This window comes from Felis catus, chromosome D1, assembly GCF_018350175.1.
Source record: "Felis catus isolate Fca126 chromosome D1, F.catus_Fca126_mat1.0, whole genome shotgun sequence".
Lineage (NCBI taxonomy): Eukaryota > Metazoa > Chordata > Mammalia > Carnivora > Felidae > Felis > Felis catus.
The window spans coordinates 60,771,656-60,788,745 of record NC_058377.1 but is presented as its reverse complement, the minus strand read 5'-3'; the positions used below and the strand labels follow the sequence as shown (position 1 = coordinate 60,788,745).

At 37.2% G+C, this 17,090-nt stretch overlaps 2 protein-coding genes across 2 annotated transcripts in view; one reads left to right on the top strand and one right to left on the bottom strand.

The window, feature by feature from the left end:
- The window catches only part of LOC101081161 (olfactory receptor 51H1-like), a 309,613-nt gene that overhangs the window by 130,971 nt on the left and 161,552 nt on the right, over positions 1 to 17,090 (bottom strand). Inside the window, exon 3 of the mRNA XM_045038810.1 lies at positions 9,336 to 9,421. Within this exon, the coding sequence (XP_044894745.1) occupies positions 9,336 to 9,421 (86 nt within the window). The remainder of the gene's footprint in view (positions 1 to 9,335; positions 9,422 to 17,090) is intronic.
- On the top strand, positions 11,547 to 12,524 carry LOC101101334 (olfactory receptor 51F1-like). Its single transcript, XM_011286670.2, is given in 1 exon segment — positions 11,547 to 12,524. A coding segment is annotated over 1 exon segment (978 nt).

The window sequence follows — 17,090 nt, the reverse complement described above, 5'->3', positions numbered from 1 at the left end:
TATATTGATCTATAAGACCCAGATGAAGACTGAGCAATTGAATATCATATATCATTTAACTAATGTATTTGCAAAGAGTATGTAAAGATGTAAAAAAAATGGACAAGATAGAATATTAAAGAAAAAAGAAAAATAACATTTGCCCATAGGGGTGATACCAGTTCTGAAAAGAAATACATAAGCATAGAAAAAGACTCTGGAAATTAATCCAAATACTAATAATAGCAACTCAGAGGAGTGAGAGATTTATGACATTCTAATTTTCTTTCTGCATTTTAATGTATTTAAAAAAATTTTAATGTTTATTTATTTTTGAGAGACACAGAGACAGAGAGACAGAGTGTGAGCAGAGAAGGGGCAGACAGAAAGGGAGACACAGAATCTGAAGCAGGCTCCAGGTTCTGAGCTGTCAGCACAGAGCCCTACGTGGGGCTCGAATTCACCAACTGCGAGATCATGACCTGAGCCAAAGTCAGACGCTTAACCAACTGAACCACCTAAGTGCCCCAAATTATTTTTTAAAATTATCCTTGGTTGATGAGATTTAATTTAGTATGAGAAAAAGGTAATTGAAACAACAACAGAAGTGTACAGAAAAGGTTAATTCAGTGCCAAACCCTAGGGGAATGGAGGGGACAATCTAAAAAGATGAAGGACTCCTGAATAGGATAACTTCCCGAAAAGCTTGAAAATCCAGATATGAAATTGGTGCCAGAATCACAACTTTCAGAGACCAGAAACCATGAGTATTAGGTATGCTGAGTGTTGGTCTTTCCTTACAAAAATTTCCTATTCCCAGATGACAATGGATTTTCAGAATGAAGAAGTTGTGGAAAAGAATGAAAAAGATTTTCTTCTGAGGATAACTATATTTATGGTTAAGGGAATGAGAAAGTCACAAAGAGTTTTAGTATTTGTAAATATTTAATTTCCTTTTAAACTAAAATTTCAAGTTATTTTAGAAAAATGTATTTTGCTTACTTTTTCTTAGTCTTTCAACTTTATAGAGTATACTTATAAAATAGGTATACATATTTATTTATACATCAATATATACATTTATATGAGTTTGGATATATGCATGCATACATAATACCATCACACAAACAAGGTAAAAAACATCCAATACAATTGTTGCATTGGTCTTTTTATCATCCTGCACACTCTCCCATCAAAGCCAACAGTGAAGAGGGTCTAGGAACTCAGGCTTTTATGATACGAAAACCAACATCAGTTGAAAGTACTTTAAGAAGAATCAGAAACATGTTTGCTTCCCCCAGAAGAAACACTATTGGAGACTAAAAGTGTCCCCAGAAATGAATAAGTATTCTGAAGGAGCATTTTCATGATTCCCAAATTTTAGGGTTGTCAAGGGACTGTGATACTGTTATCAGCAAATCAGTTAGTGATTGTGAGTGCCTCTTCCTCTTTTTAAAATCAGCTTTGTTGTTGTATAACTTGTGACAATAAAATGTAAGTATTTTAACACACAGTTTGAAGAGTACTGACACATATAAATGCCTCTGTAGCTACCAGCCCAATTAACACATAGAACATTTCCATCACTTCAGAAAAGTTTCTCTTGCCTCTCTGGAGTCAATCACCACCTCTGTACCCAAACCAGGAAAACCCTGATCTGATTTCATTCACTATAGATTAATTTCTCTCTCACTAAAACTTTCATAAATGAAATAATAAATAATACATTCTTTCGAGTCTGGTATCTTTCATTCAGTATAAATATTTTCAGATTCAGTCATACTGTTGCATTTTTTATAAGTAATCCATTTCCTATTATTGTTAAGTAGTATATTCTGTTTTTTCAACATACCAGTTTTTACCTTTTTCCAATGCTTCTGCCCTTTCTATTCTTCCTCGAAATACATTCACTTCTATTTTTTTTAACTTTTTTTTTTACTTGTATTAAGTTTTCAGAGACAGAAAGAGCGCGTGAATGGGGGAAGGGCAGAGAGAGAGGGAGACACAGAATCCGAAGCAGGCTCCAGGCTCTGAGCTATCAGCACAGAGCCTGACGTGGGGCTTGAACTCATGAATCGTGAGATGATAACCTGAGTTGAAGTCTGACGCTTAACTGACTGAGCCACCCAGGTACCCCTCACTTCTTTTTTTTTAAATATTTTTAAATTTATTTTTATACAAAAATATCTCGTTTTGAGAGAGAGAGAGGAGAGGGGCAGAGAGAGAGGAAGACAGAGGATCCAAAGCAGGCTCTGTGCAGACAGCAGAGACTGATGCAAGATTCGAACTCACTAACCGTGAGATCATGACCTGACCCAAAGTCGGATACTGAACCTCCTGAGCTACTCAGGCACTCCTCAAATATATTCACTTCTTATCTGTTTTAGTGCTTTGACCTAAATCTTCCCACTTCCTCCAGCTGTCATTTTCTAGAATATTCTATCTTCCTCTCAACACCGTTTAGATCTCAACTAATACCACTTTCTCAGTGAGGTATTTCTTAACTCACATACCTCAACATATCTTACGTATCAACTTACATATCATCAATTTTCTTTCAACACAAATATTTTATATCCAACTTATTCACCATCTGTTCCTCTTACTTGAATATAAAATTATACATAATTATTCACTATTCTTGCCCAAACTTAGCTGACTATTAAAAAAAAAAAAAAAAAACACAACCTACTTGCATGAATGAATGATTAAATTTTTACATGTGCCTGCTACCATCGTCACAACAATTCCACTCCTGACCACAAGATGGCATTGGCAGGTCCATTTTTGCCTCCTTCCTCCAAAATGGGATACCAGACATTTCAGTGCTAAGGCCTTCTTTCATTATTCCCATGGAAACTTTGAAGGTTGTTATCTGTCTGATAAGATACCTTTGACAGATAAATAACAATTTGTCCCTCACTCACTTCTTTTTATTTACAAATATAAAATATGTGGAACATTTTACATTTCTCTTCAAGAAATACCTATAAAGTGATTATGTTACACCAAATATTATTCTATAAGAGGATGGGACTACCATAGAGACAGGAGAAAATGGCAATCAGAGAACCTAGTTAGTATGAAATGATCAAATGAAGCACACTGAATTCCAGCTCCAGTAGAAAACCTACTTACTTAAACTGTGCAGCTCTATCATGACTAGAAGTACCCTTAAGTATCATGAATCAGTGAAAATAGAAGATTGCCTTCATTATAACCTGAAGAACCAGTGGGTCCAGGACATCAAATCTGTAACTAACTCCAGGCACCTGTACTCATTTCCAAAAACTATCAAGTGAGTACTTTGAGCAAGAGACTTGATTTCCCATTTGTACTGGGCAGAGTCATCCCAGTGCCTCTCTTCTTTCAGCACACACCTCTAAGGTGACCTAATGGCTAAGAGAAGCCAGTCAGAACTTAACAAAAGCAGGTCAGCTTCTCCTGGTTTTTAAACATTATTCGGGGCTGAGATCTGCTGTCTGAGCTCAGTTCTACAGTAACTTCAAGAGGAGAATAATGCACCATCAGTATTGTCTACTCTGCACGGAGCCAAACACAGTGTTATTAGTATGATGTATTTCATGCTCAAAGTCAACAAGCATTTCTTCACCACTTACTATGTGCCAGTACTGTGTTTGGTGCTGGGGTTATGAACATAACAAGTTCATAGTTCATCCTAAAATCCCCTCCTCCAACCTCTTCCAGCACCTGCTACAATCTACAGTCATCACCCTCACCCACTTATACCCTGATGACCTGATTATGTATTTATTATTGATTCTCTGCTACATCTGTTATGCCTGAGGTCACTAACTAATCTTACTTTATCTTTGAGGCTAGAGGTCAGAAAGCAGAAGAAGAAGAAAGGCCCAAGGAGGTATGATGCCTCACTTAGCAGAGCCTTGTCCTTATCCCCAATCCCAGATAAACCTGGAGTCTCACTCAGTCTTTGATTTCCAGTTCTCAATGTGTGTATCTTAGGTATGGACCATCATGGAAGAGTTTTGGGATTCATTAATTTCTAGAAGCCCTAGAGTTACCAGCCATGTTATTTCTTTTTTTTTTTTTAAGTTTATTTATTTTGAGAGAGAGAGAGAGAGAACTTGAGAGGGGAAGAAAGAGAGGAAGAGAAATAATCCCAAGCAGGTTCTATGCTGCCAGTACAGAGCTCCATGTGGGACTAGATATTGACCTGAGCTGAAATCAAGAGTCAGTCTTTTCATGTGCCTGTTGGCCATCTGGATGTCTTCTTTAGAGAAGTGTCTATTCATATATTCTGCCCATTTCTTCACTGGATTATTTGTTTTTCAGATGTGGAGTTTGGTGAGTTCTTTATAGAGTTTATATACTAGCCCTTCGTCTGATATGTCATTTGCAAATATCTTTTCCCATTCTGTCAGTTGCCTTTTCATTTTGTTGATTGTTTCCTTTGCAGTGCAGAAGATTTTTACCTTCATGAGGTCCCAATAGTTTATTTTTACTTTTAATTCCCTTGCCTTTGGAGATGTGTCAAGTAACAAATTGCCGTGGCTGGGTCGGAGAGGTTTTTGCTGCTTTCTTCTCTAGGGTTTTCATGGTGTCCTGTCTCACATGCAGGTCCTTCATCCATTTTGAGTTCATTTTTGTGAATGGTGTAAGAAAGTGGTCTAGTTTCATTCTTCTGCATGTTGCCATCCAGTTCTCCCAGCACCATTTGTTAAAGAGACTGTCTTTTCCATTGGATGTTCTTTCCTGCTTTGTCAAAGATTAGTTGGCCATACTTTTGTGGGTCCAATTCTGGAGTCTCTATTCTTTTCCATTGGTCTATGCGTCTGTTTTTGTGCCAATATCATGATGATTACAGTTTTGTAGTAGAGGCTAAAGTCTATGACCCAGCAATAGCACTGCTAGGAATTTACCTAAGGGATACAGGAGTGTTGAAGCATAGGGGCACTTGTACCCTAATGTTTATAGCAGCACTTTCAACAATAGCCAAATTATGGAAAGAGCCTAAATGTCCATCAACTGATGAATGGATAAAGAAATTGTGGTTTATATACACAATGGAATACTGCATGGCAATGAGAAACAATGAAATATGGCCTTTTGTAGCAACATGGATGGAACTGGAGAGTGTTATGCTAAGTGAAATAAGTCATACAGAGAAACACAGATACCATACGTTTTCACACTTATGTGGATCCTGAGAAACTTATCAGAAGACCATGGGGGAGAGGAAGAAAAAAGAAAAGAGGTTAGAGAGGGAAGGAGCCAAAGCATAAGAGACTCTTAAAAACTGAGAACAAACTGAGGGTTGATGGGGGATGGGAGGGAGGAGGGGGTGGGTAATGGGTATTGAGGAGAGCACCTGTTGGGATGAGCACTGGGTGTTGTATGGAACCAATTTGACAATAAATTTCATATTAAAAAAAAAAAAACTGGAAATCTATTCATCACAGACATTTTCCAGAAAGTGAATATTAAAAAGAGAATTCCTGTCCTGTATATACATGGAATTCTATAACATTCTAAAGAAAAATCAAGGGGCGCCTGGGTGGCGCAGTCGTTAAGCGTCCGACTTCAGCCAGGTCACGATCTCGCGGTCTGTGAGTTCAAGCCCCGTGTCAGGCTCTGGGCTGATGGCTCAGAGCCTGGAGCCTGCTTCCGATTCTGTGTCTCCCTCTCTCTCTGCCCCTCCCCCATTCATGCTCTGTCTCTCCCTGTCCCAAAAATAAATAAACGTTGAAAAAAAAAATTAAAAAAAAAAAAAAAAAAAAAAGAAAAATCAAACAAGCCAATGAAAAATGGGGAAAAGTCTGCAACAGTCATAAGAAACTATATTCAAAGTGCCATTAAACATTTGAAAAGGTATACAATATCATTAGTTAGGAAAATGGTAATTAATGCTAAAATCAGACTACAAACCCATAGGAATGATTAACTTTAAAAATATGATAACATCAAATACTGGTAAAGGTATGAATCAACAGAAACTCTCACATACTGCTGGTCTGAGTGTAAACTGGTACAAATTCTTTCAAAATACATTTGAGAGAAGCGCCTGAGTGGCTCAGTAGGTTAAGCCTCTGACTGGCTCAGGTCATGATCCTGTGGTTCGTGGCCCCACTTCGGGTTCTGTGCTGACAGCTCAGAGCCTGGAGCCTGCTTTGAATTCTGTGTTTCCCTCTCTCTCTCTGCCCCCCTGCACACACTCTGTCTCTCTTTCTCTCAAAAATATATAAACATTGAAATTAGATGGGGCGCCTGGGTGGCTCAGTCGGTTAAGCGTCCGACTTCAGCTCAGGTCACGATCTTGCGGTCGGTGAGTTCGAGCCCCGCGTGGGGCTCTGGGCTGATGGCTCAGAGCCTGGAGCCTGCTTCCGATTCTGTGTCTCCCTCTCTCTCTGCCCCTCCCCCACTCATGCTCTCTCTCTGTCTCAAAAATAAATAAACGTTAAAAAAAATTTTTTTAAAGAAATTAGAAAAAAATACAAAAAAGCAAAAAACATTTGAGAGTATCTCAAAGTTGACCCAGCAATTTAGTTCCTAGTATATTAACCAGCAGATATGTATATATGTGTGCTCTGAAAGGCATAATAATGTTTATAGAAGCATAATTATTTATAACGAAAACCTGAAAACAAAGAAAGTATCTAAGAAAGGAAAAATTGATTAACTTTTGCTATGTTCATATAATTAAAAGAAAAAAAAACAATTAACAACTGTCATACACAATGTGAAAAAATCTCATATGATAATGTCAAAGGAGCCAAAAACAGAAGTATACATACTGTATTATTCAATTTATATATTTTATTATATTATAAATGGAAATTATAGGGAAAACCAATTTAGGATGTTGAAGGTCAGGATGGTAGTTACTTTGGTTGTAAGAGGAGAGGACAGTTATCAGGATGGGCTAGAAGAGAATATGTAGTAAGGATCAGAATTAACAAACTACAGCCTAAAAGCCAAATCTGGCCTACCACCTGTTTTTATAAATGAAGTTCAATTTGAAGAGAGTTACACCAAATAAGAATGGACTATAGATATTTCCATGCTACAGCATCAAAATTGCATAGTTAAGACAGAATACTATATGGCCTGAAAAAGCCTAAAATATTTACTATCCATTCCTTATAGAAAAGAAAAAAACTTGCTGGCCTCTATTCTATACCATTACCTGGCCTGCAATTATATGTGATGAATCAGTGAGCAGTACACTCACATGCATACCTTGCTGAATGCATGTTACTATCTTTATAACAAGTTTATTTACATCAGAAAGCCATTATTTGCTTCCTATGATGTATCCAGATGTGTTCTGGGTGTTTTGTGTAATGCATAAAGCATAAAAAGCACAATCATTTTCCTCAATAACCTCAAAACTTCCATAGTCATGACATATCACTCAGGGAATAAGTAAATGTCACTTGGTATGTTAGTGTTTTCATGCTCATTAGCAACCCCAAGATAGCAGAGCAGTGGAAAAACAACTGAAACAGATTGCTTTAGACCTTCAATAGAAATTACCTATTGCTACATAACAATTACCACAAATGTTGTGTCTTTAAAAAGCTCAAAACATTTATCTCACAACTTCAGTAAATCAGGACTCTGGGTACAGCTTAGCTGAGTCTGCAAGACTGTAATCAAGGTATAATCAGGGCCATGATCTCACTTGATGCTCAAATGGGGAAGGATATGCATTCAAGATCACATGGGTGTTGGCAGGATTCCATTAGTTCCCTGTGGCCTATTAGATTGAGGGATTCAGTTTCTTGCTGGCTGTTGCTAAAGGAAGCCATATTTGGTTCCTAGCTGATTGGTGGCTACAGATGGCCCTCAGTTCTTTGCCATGTGCCAAAGCACCATGCTGTCATTTCATCAGAGCCACATTTTAGGTAACATAACCATGAAAGTAATATCCTATCACCTCTGCTATTACTCCATTGGTTAGAAGCAAGTCACAGATCCTACCCATATTCAAGGGCAAAGGATTACACTAGAGTTCAAGGAGGCAGGGATAATCAGGATTGATTTTATTATTTTATAGTCTGGCCACCACAGAAAGATTTGGATGGAAACTGTAGTTATATTGTAACCTCTATGAAGGCAACAATGGTAAAACTTTGAATTTTTTCTCACTGACTCATAAAATTTTGTGCTATGATTTGCTCATATTTCATTTTTTGTGTTTGAAGTATCAGTCCAGACACTTGAGGGGTTCCACATAGAGTTATAGCACTTGAATTGAACTCCTCAGACTTCCTGGCATTAAGAGTTCTTAAACAAGGAAGCATAGAAATAATAGCCAAATGGAAATTAAAGAAAAATAGCTAAATATAGAAGAGATTACTGATTTTATTGATGTCTAGGTAAACGTAAGACTGTTCTTGCCTGTGTGGGACTTCTCTATAAAGGAGAAACATACTGTTCATATCTGGGTCTTCTTTTTTCCCAGGAATCTAGAATTGCTGGGCCTACAGGTACCTGGATGGCTCAGTCGGTTAAGCATCTGACTTTGGCTCAGTTCATGAACTCACAGTTCGTGAGTTCAAGCCTCGCATCAGGCTCTGTATTGACAGCTCAGAGCCTGGAGCCTGCTTCAGATTCTGTGTCTCCTTCTCTCTCTGCCCCTCCCCTGCTCTCTCTCTCTCTCAAAAATAAATAAACATGAAAAAAAAAATTTTTAATGAATTAGAATTGCTAGGACTAAAAAGTAACCTGCTTCCATGATGCAACTGTCCACATTGACAACAATGGTCACACTCCCCGAGGAGTCTTAGGCCCCTGAACTTAATACCACAGGAAAATAGCAAGTATGAGAGCAAGAACACATGCACATGAGAACTCATTCACCCACAGTGACTCAACTACTAGTTTAAGAAGTCCCAATTTATATGTGAAGAGCTGACCCATTTCTTGGGGAAAAGCTAGTGAGTGTCTGGGCAGAGAAGGTTTGGGAGTGGATATATCATCCTCCCGATGTGTCAATGCAAAAATGTAAGGATAGGGGCCTGGAAACTGGGGGGATATGTTCTCTCCTAATTGTCACTATAATTTTTATTCCAATGAACACTGGTTTGCTGTACTGCCTTCCCCGCATACTGATAATCCTTAATCCATAACATGCATCCCTCTATTCCACAGGGCCTAGAACACTGTCTAAACTCTCCATTTATATGGATAATTACATGTTTTGCATTTAATCCCTGTGGATTACTAGTCACTTGAGTTAGTGGCTAAAATCCTTCTGAGATTATACAGCATTGTCCTGTATTTACAGATGGAGACAGAAGATTTCAGTTTTCCTCTGAATATGGCCTCAGGGAGATGCACATTTCACCAATGGCCCCACAGCTCAAACTCACTTTGGTATAAAGTCCATGGCTCCAGAACTGTATCTCGTTCTCTCTCTGAGAGTGAAGACAAAGAAGGCTCCTCTTTCCACGTTGAGCTGGTAAGAAGGTAGAAAAAGGTGTCCATTGTGTTGAATTTACACTTTGTTGCCTATTCACAAATATTCATATGAACTTTCAGAAAAGTCAGGTAACACTAGGATTCATCTTGTCTTAAGGGATCCACATACCACACAGATATCTGATTCCTACTAGCTGATAGATAAAAATTACAATTTTTCACAGACTGAATGGAAACCTTGAGAACTAGAGTTTAAAAAGGAACCACAGAAAGTACCTAAAAGGAATTGTAACATATATGCTTATTATGGGGTATTTACTCTCAGATAATAAACTTTACCTAGTACTGTTAAAAGCTTGATTGAAAAGTATTAACATTACAATAACTACCATTGGTATTATTTGATTTAAGTCTTCCTAGAATTGATTTTAACAATTCAACAATTAAACGTATTGCTTTCAAAATTATGTTAAACATTTTAATTGAACAAGATTTTATAATATTTATAACATTTCTGTGTGTATTGATTCAACTGTCTCCTCTATTCCCTGTAACATCTATTTAAATCCTCTATCATGTCCTCAAACCAGCCTCCATCACTCCACACGCTTTGAACAGCAGCAAATTTCCTCCTAATAATTCATAAGGAAAAAAAGTAGGCACTGGTTAGAAACAAAAGGAAATTCTGACATACTTAATGACACAGATGACTCTTCAGGTTATTACACTAAGTGAAATACACCAGTCACTGAAGGACAAATACTGTGTGATTCCACTTATATGAGATGTTAAGAGTAGTGAGAACTCTACATAGATAATTGGGAAAAGAGGACTGAGTGTTTAATGGGTATACAGTTCAGTTTTACAAGAAGAAAAGAGTTATGGAGATGGATGGTGATAATGCTTGTACAATATTATGAATGTATTTAATACCACTGAAATGTACACTTAAAAATGCTAACAATGGTAAATTTTATATTAGATTTATTTGACCACTATTTTAAAAAAAGGAAAAAAAAATCCCAAACAGGTACTGCCTCATAATTCCCTCACATGACCCTCCATCAATCTACTCTTTTGCCACTTACTCTAGAGGGTCAATGGAAATGGTGATCCTTATCTTTCTGAGGGTTAATTACTGTTATGCTCTGTATTCAATCACCTGCTACTTTCTTACTGAGTTTTCTATACCAATTAATCCCTATTGTTCTATGTTTTCAATCTCTCACTATCTTCTGTATCTGTAGCCTCAGTTTATAAATATATATATTTCTCTAAGTTTGTCTAATCTTGTAGAAATCTTCCATCCACCTCTGGTCTTCTTTAGTGATGGCCTATTTCTCCACTTGCCTTCACTGATGACTTCCCGAAATAATTTACCTGTGCCTCTACTACTCATTTTTCCATTCATTCAAGACACTGTAGCAGCTTCTCAGCTGTCATCCCTAGACTCAACTGTTTTTTCTAGGGTCACTATGCTCCTTGGGTGCATTTGAAATTTTTAATCCTTAGAAGATTTGACCACTTAAGCACTTTGACATTGTTGTTCATGTAACACCCAGTCATATCATCATCTCTCTTGGTTTTAATGGTTCCTGTAAAGCGTCTAGCCTTGCTTTAGTGTATATAGTCCTTTCCAGTAACTTCTATGGAGTTGGTCTTCATTGGTTTTCTTTTGTAAATCTACCCTCTGAGGTTGTTCACCCACACTGTTGGATTGAAATGGCACTTATATAATGATAACTTCCAACTGGATATTATCAGCAAAAATCTGGAGACTTTGCCTGGAAATTGATACCCATGTGGGCACTGGAGAGCCACGGATATCTTTAGGTGGGTTTCTCTTAGTCATTTAATATACAACCTATTCAAAATGGAATACATTGAATTATATTATCTATTATATAGTAATTATCCATCCATAGAATCTTATGAACTAAAATTCTGTCAGTATAGCAAATAATTATCATCATAAATTAGACATATTTTCCTTGAATTTAAGAGTATATATACTTAAAATAGAGTTTGATTTAGAGTTTTCTCAGTGATAATTTATCTATGACCTATATAGCTCTCCTTAAGCAGAAGAAAATTTATCTAGAAATTTTTGTGTGACAATGTAATTTATTATTCCTATAGGATGTGAGCATTGTGAGGACAGCATGCTATGAATCCAGGAAAACATGCAGATCTTAAGTAACTTGACATCTAAATTTCCAACCTTCTTATTGACTGGAATTCCTGGCCTAGAGTCTGTCCATGCGTGGATTTCTATCCCCTTCTGCTGTCTCTATGCCATTGCCCTCTCTGGGAACAGCATGATCCTGTTTGTCATCATCACCCAGCAGAGTCTCCATGAACCCATGTACTATTTCCTCTCTATGCTTTCAACTGCTGACTTGGGGTTGGCCATTTCTACAATGTCAACAACATTAGGTATCCTCTGGTTTGATGCAACAGAAGTCAATCTAGATACCTGCATTATCCAGATGTTTTTTCTTCATGGATTTACATTCATAGAATCTGGGGTGCTGGTGGCTATGGCTTTTGACCGCTATGTGGCCATCTGTGATCCTCTGAGGTATACTACTATTCTCACTAATTCCAGAATAATTCAGATGAGCTTGTTAATGATTATACGTAGTGTAGTATTAATAGTACCACTACTTTTGCTCCTTAAGCCTCTCTATTTCTGTAGAGAAAATGTCCTTTCCCACTCCTACTGCTACCACCCAGATGTGATTAAATTAGCATGTTCAGATACTCAGGCCAACAGCATCTGTGGATTAATTGATCTCATCCTGACCACAGGAGTAGATACACCATGCATTATCCTGTCATATATCTTGATCATTCGCTGTGTGGTCCGTATTGCCTCCCCTGAAGAACGCCATAAGGTCTTCAGCACTTGTGTGTCCCACATTGGAGCGGTCGCTATTTTCTACATCCCCATGATGAGCCTATCCTTGGTGCATCGCTATGGTCCATCAGCCCCCAAAGTGGTCCATTCGATGATGGCTAATATATACCTGCTTTTTCCTCCAGTGCTCAACCCCATCATCTATAGTGTAAAAACAAAACAGATTCGCAAAGCTATACTCAGTCTTCTCCTTGCAAAACAAACAGAGCTGTTTGTTTGAGAAAAACCTGAAAAAAGTGACTTTCACTGTAGAAAAGTTGTCCTGGTAAGTTACTGTCTATCAGATTTTTTTTGTCATTTTATTCCTTAATCAACAAATATTTAGAGAGTGGCTTTGTGTTTTCAGTCATAAATATGTCACATCCCAAGAATTTTATAGTCCAAAAGGGAAACATGAAAATCATTGATAATGAAATAAGAAAATACTCAGAGTAATTAACATTTAGTGACTACTTTATACTATGTGTTCTACTAACAGCTTTTAAGACATATTCCATTTACTCTTCAAAGAGCTCAGTGAACTATACAATATTAATTACATTTTAGAGATGAAGAAAGTGAGGCCTAAAGACATTTAGGCCATCAAAGGCCAGACATCTGACATGGCTGAGGGTTGAGATTTGAATCCAGGCTTTCTGCGTCTTAGATGCCATGCTCTTCACTAGTGTATTAACACTCTGCCAAAAGCATCTAGGAAAAATATTATAAGATCAAAAGTAAGAACTGAAAAAGTAAGAATCTTCATGTTTATATATCATGCCTTAAAAGAAAGTTGTGTTGTCTTTCTTAGACTATAGTTTGTTTTCTTCATTCATAGTTAATAGTTCAAAAGATTAGAATAGATATGTCATGCCATGTAAGCCAGAGATCAATATTTAGTATTGGACAGCCAATAGCACAGCTTCAAGGATTAGGGGCATTTGCTAATTCATTACAGGAAATGGGAACTTTGGAGAACTAGAAATAGTTTGAGGCAGAGTTTCTTAACCTTTTAAAGCATAACAGTCCCTTTGGAGTTTAATGAAATGGATGAAGACTTCTCCACAGAAAAATCACATATAAACACATTCAGATTTTCCATAAAATTTCAGAGGCTTCACAAATGCCACAAAGGACCTACTATGGCTATCTTAACCAACCAAAGAATTGAGATAAATAATTTATGATGTTCAGCCTATAAACAGCTATACATGGCCGTACCTAAAATATTTTGTTCCTAAAAAAGAACTTATGGTAACCATATCAATTTAAGAGACAGGCAGAAGCTTAAAAGTCAGTTGTATAAAATGGTACAAAAATGAAGAGGAAAGTGGAGTCACATCAATTTTATTGCAGTTGTAAAAGTAATCAATAGGAGGGATGTTTCATGTAGCCCACAAACACTGGGATACAGCTGTATTGTTAAGCTGTATTATTTAGACTTGTATTTAGAACTTGTCACTTTCTCTGAACTGTTACGGCCTGTATGGAGTCACGGACAACATCAGATAACTTTTCCTCTGGATAATACAAGCCTGAAAAAAAAAAAAAAAAGGGCCAGCACACGTGGAGCCAGCGCACATCAGCTTACAGGCAGCCATGCTGTACATCTCATCTCAACTCTGTGTTCCACCATGTCCTATTGGCAGCTTGAAAAAACCATTTATACCTGGGAACTGAAAAACACTACAAATGAGGACTTCTTAGTTTTCAGAGATTCAATTTGCCAGCACACAAGCAACTGGGATCCTACTTTATGTTTGGCTTTGTGAGAAGCAATAGAAATCAAAAATTCAAAAGAACATATTCTCTGCACTCAAGAAGCTTAAAGTCTAGTGTGTGAAGCAGTGACATAAACATATATAATGTACTAACTTGATAAGGCAAAATTATACCTTTTGTTTGTGTTGCCATCTAAGCTGAAAATGTTTCCAAAGGTAAATAGAGGAGACGTATATTTTGGAAGAAACTAGAAGAAGGTGAGAAGTACTGCATCACCATTTTACTCCTCATGAAAGAATACTCTTCTGAGTTTTAAATTCATAGGTCCTATCTGGACACAGCATTGAAGAATATACAAAACTTTACCTCTTTTTTTGTTCTGTTTTCTCTACCCATTGGATTCTATTGAGTGACTTTAGATTGTAGGATTTGTATTAGTTGCTTAAAGAACATCTTTTGCTTGAACAATACTATTCTATAAAGGAATTGATTTGTAGATTTAGTTTAGAAATTTGGGTGTGCTTCCTGAATGTATGGGGGACTTTTGCTCTGGTAATTCTATATGTCTGTTAGCTGACTGGAGCTTCAGAAAGATAGAACACCTGGGAATATTAGGTTGAGGGACTTATATGTGAGATGCTCAAAGGGCCACAGTATTGCCAAGTTTGCTGTGATTGAGCCTATCTCTGGAGGATATCTAGAGTTAAGAAAGTGAACAAGATAATGGCAAAAGGGAAATGCTTTTGATATATTTAGGGAACTTTATAAGGTGCAAGAAAATATTTGCATAATTTTATTTAGGTTGAGTTATATTGTTGATCTACAAAATGTCTGGCATACTACATATGCATGTTACTTAGTATAATTCATTAAAGGGAATAAACTAGTACTTGGCTTAGTATATTGAGTGGGATTGAGGTAAATTCACTAAATTAACATTCTAATAGTTTGTAGCTCAAGGGGAAACCACTGAAAAAAGATTATCATGGGGAGTCTTAAGGATCTGAATAGTTCATCCTATAGGTCACAAGAGAAAATAAAAGAGGATGGCAAGAAAAAAAAAAAAGCTCTGTGCGTGTGAAGGCATGATTTTTTTCATTATGTTTTTCCATACACTGTATATGTCCTGATTCTTTCATTCATGCACATCTGTTGTGTCCCTTGCCTTTTATTCTCTCTTTAATTTATCCATCCAGGAAACTGTCATCTGATCAATTATGGAAAAAATGGAATCAAAATGTTTCCTTCAGAAGGATGGATAAAGTCTCTTAGACTTGTAGTAAAACATGCTTGCTTATCTACTTCATTAGCCAGGTTTTCCTTTTTTTAAAAGTTTATTTATTTATTTTGAGAGAGAGAGAGAGAGAGAGAGAGAGAGAGAGAGAATGAGTGGGGGAGGTGCAGAGAGAGAGGGAGAGAGAGAATCCCAAGCAGGATCCATGCTGTCAGTGTGGAGCCTGATGTGGGGCTCAATCTCATGACCCACAAGATCATGACCTGAGCTGAAACCAAGAGTTGGACGCTTAACTGACTGAGCCACCCAGACACCCCAATTAGCTAGGTTTTCTAACTAGACTTGTATTCTTACCATTCTTCAAATGCAACAGGTTAACTTCAAGTTGAATTCTGCTACTTCCCACCCCAAAATACCATATTCCTTCCTCTTTTTCTTTTAATCTATGTTGATTTCCTGATTCTACTTCTTTTATGAACAATTCTTTAAGCAATAGAATAGTGGCTGAGAAAAGTGAGCACACCAGGATGGATAGATTATATAAGATCAGAAGATCTGCCCTAGGGTGTGTTCCATGAGAGGCCTAGAGGACACACTATTCACTAAGTTCATTAGGAATGAGCTGTGAAAATGAAACCAGCATCACTAAGAAGTTGAGAAGTAGCTCTTTTCTGCTGACCAGGAACAACAGGAGATAAGGTCACTGAGACAGGCTCATTAATATCCATGTATATGATGAGGTCTGGACATAACAGAGGCCAGATAATCACCAAAAACCAGAGGGCTGCAATTATCATAAAAACCAACAAGATCCAAAGAACACGCAATAGAGTTCAAAGTGAAAGCAGTTGTGGGGATGGTTAATAGAGCATGACATCCCTGGAGCAAAATAGACAAACAGCCAACAAGGGGCTAGGGAACATTTCAAGAAGAAGTCAAGAATGGACAAGAAGGAAGCTGGAAGAACTGTCATACTTTAATGTAAGCTTCACCTTGAGTTAAACAGAAAAATAAGGAAAAAAAGTTTTGGTGGAAAGAATCATCCCAGACTGCCATGCAGTTCTAAACAGAGTTAGTCAAGGCCATTAGGTATCCTCAAGTCAAAGTCATCTGTCAGAGGAATCCTGTGCCTTCTAGGAATGGGCCTGTCTTAGTTTCCCTGCCATATTCAATCAACAGCTGAAAACAGCTCATGGAAATACGACCTCCATGGAATGTGAAGATGGATTAAAAGCTCAGAACTAGGACTACTGAGATAATCAGAGACGTGAAGAGCACACTTAATAATAAGCACATCTATCAAATTAAGAAAGTATGTAGGGCAATACAAGGAGGAGCCAAACAACCAAACCCAAGACAAAGAAGCCAGAGAAGCTATGGGCTGCTCAGGAGAAGTTTAAAAACCTGCCATTTCTCAGTCTTCACAGGCTTCCCTTGAAGTTACAAATACTCAGGAAATGAAGTATCAGGGTGAAGGACATATGAAAATTTTACTATTGTTTTTGCAGCTTTTCTATAACACAGAAATTATTCTGAAATACAATGTTAAAAATGCTTATGAGAAAAACATCTGATTGACCCTTCTTAGGTCAGGTATCTAAGTCTCTAGTAGTGATCAATCAGGTTCACATCTACAGGACCAGCAGATTGGGCCCACTTCTATGTTTGGGTCTATCAGAAAAGGGGAAATATTTCACCAAAAAATTGCTCAACACCACTCATATACCTGTTTTTTATCCAATAGATTACATTAAGAACATTTGATTAAAGACAAATGTCTTTAAGGCAGTGGTCAGAATCCTAAGAATTAAATGATTGATTAAACAGAAGAAAATTTCAATTTGAAAATTT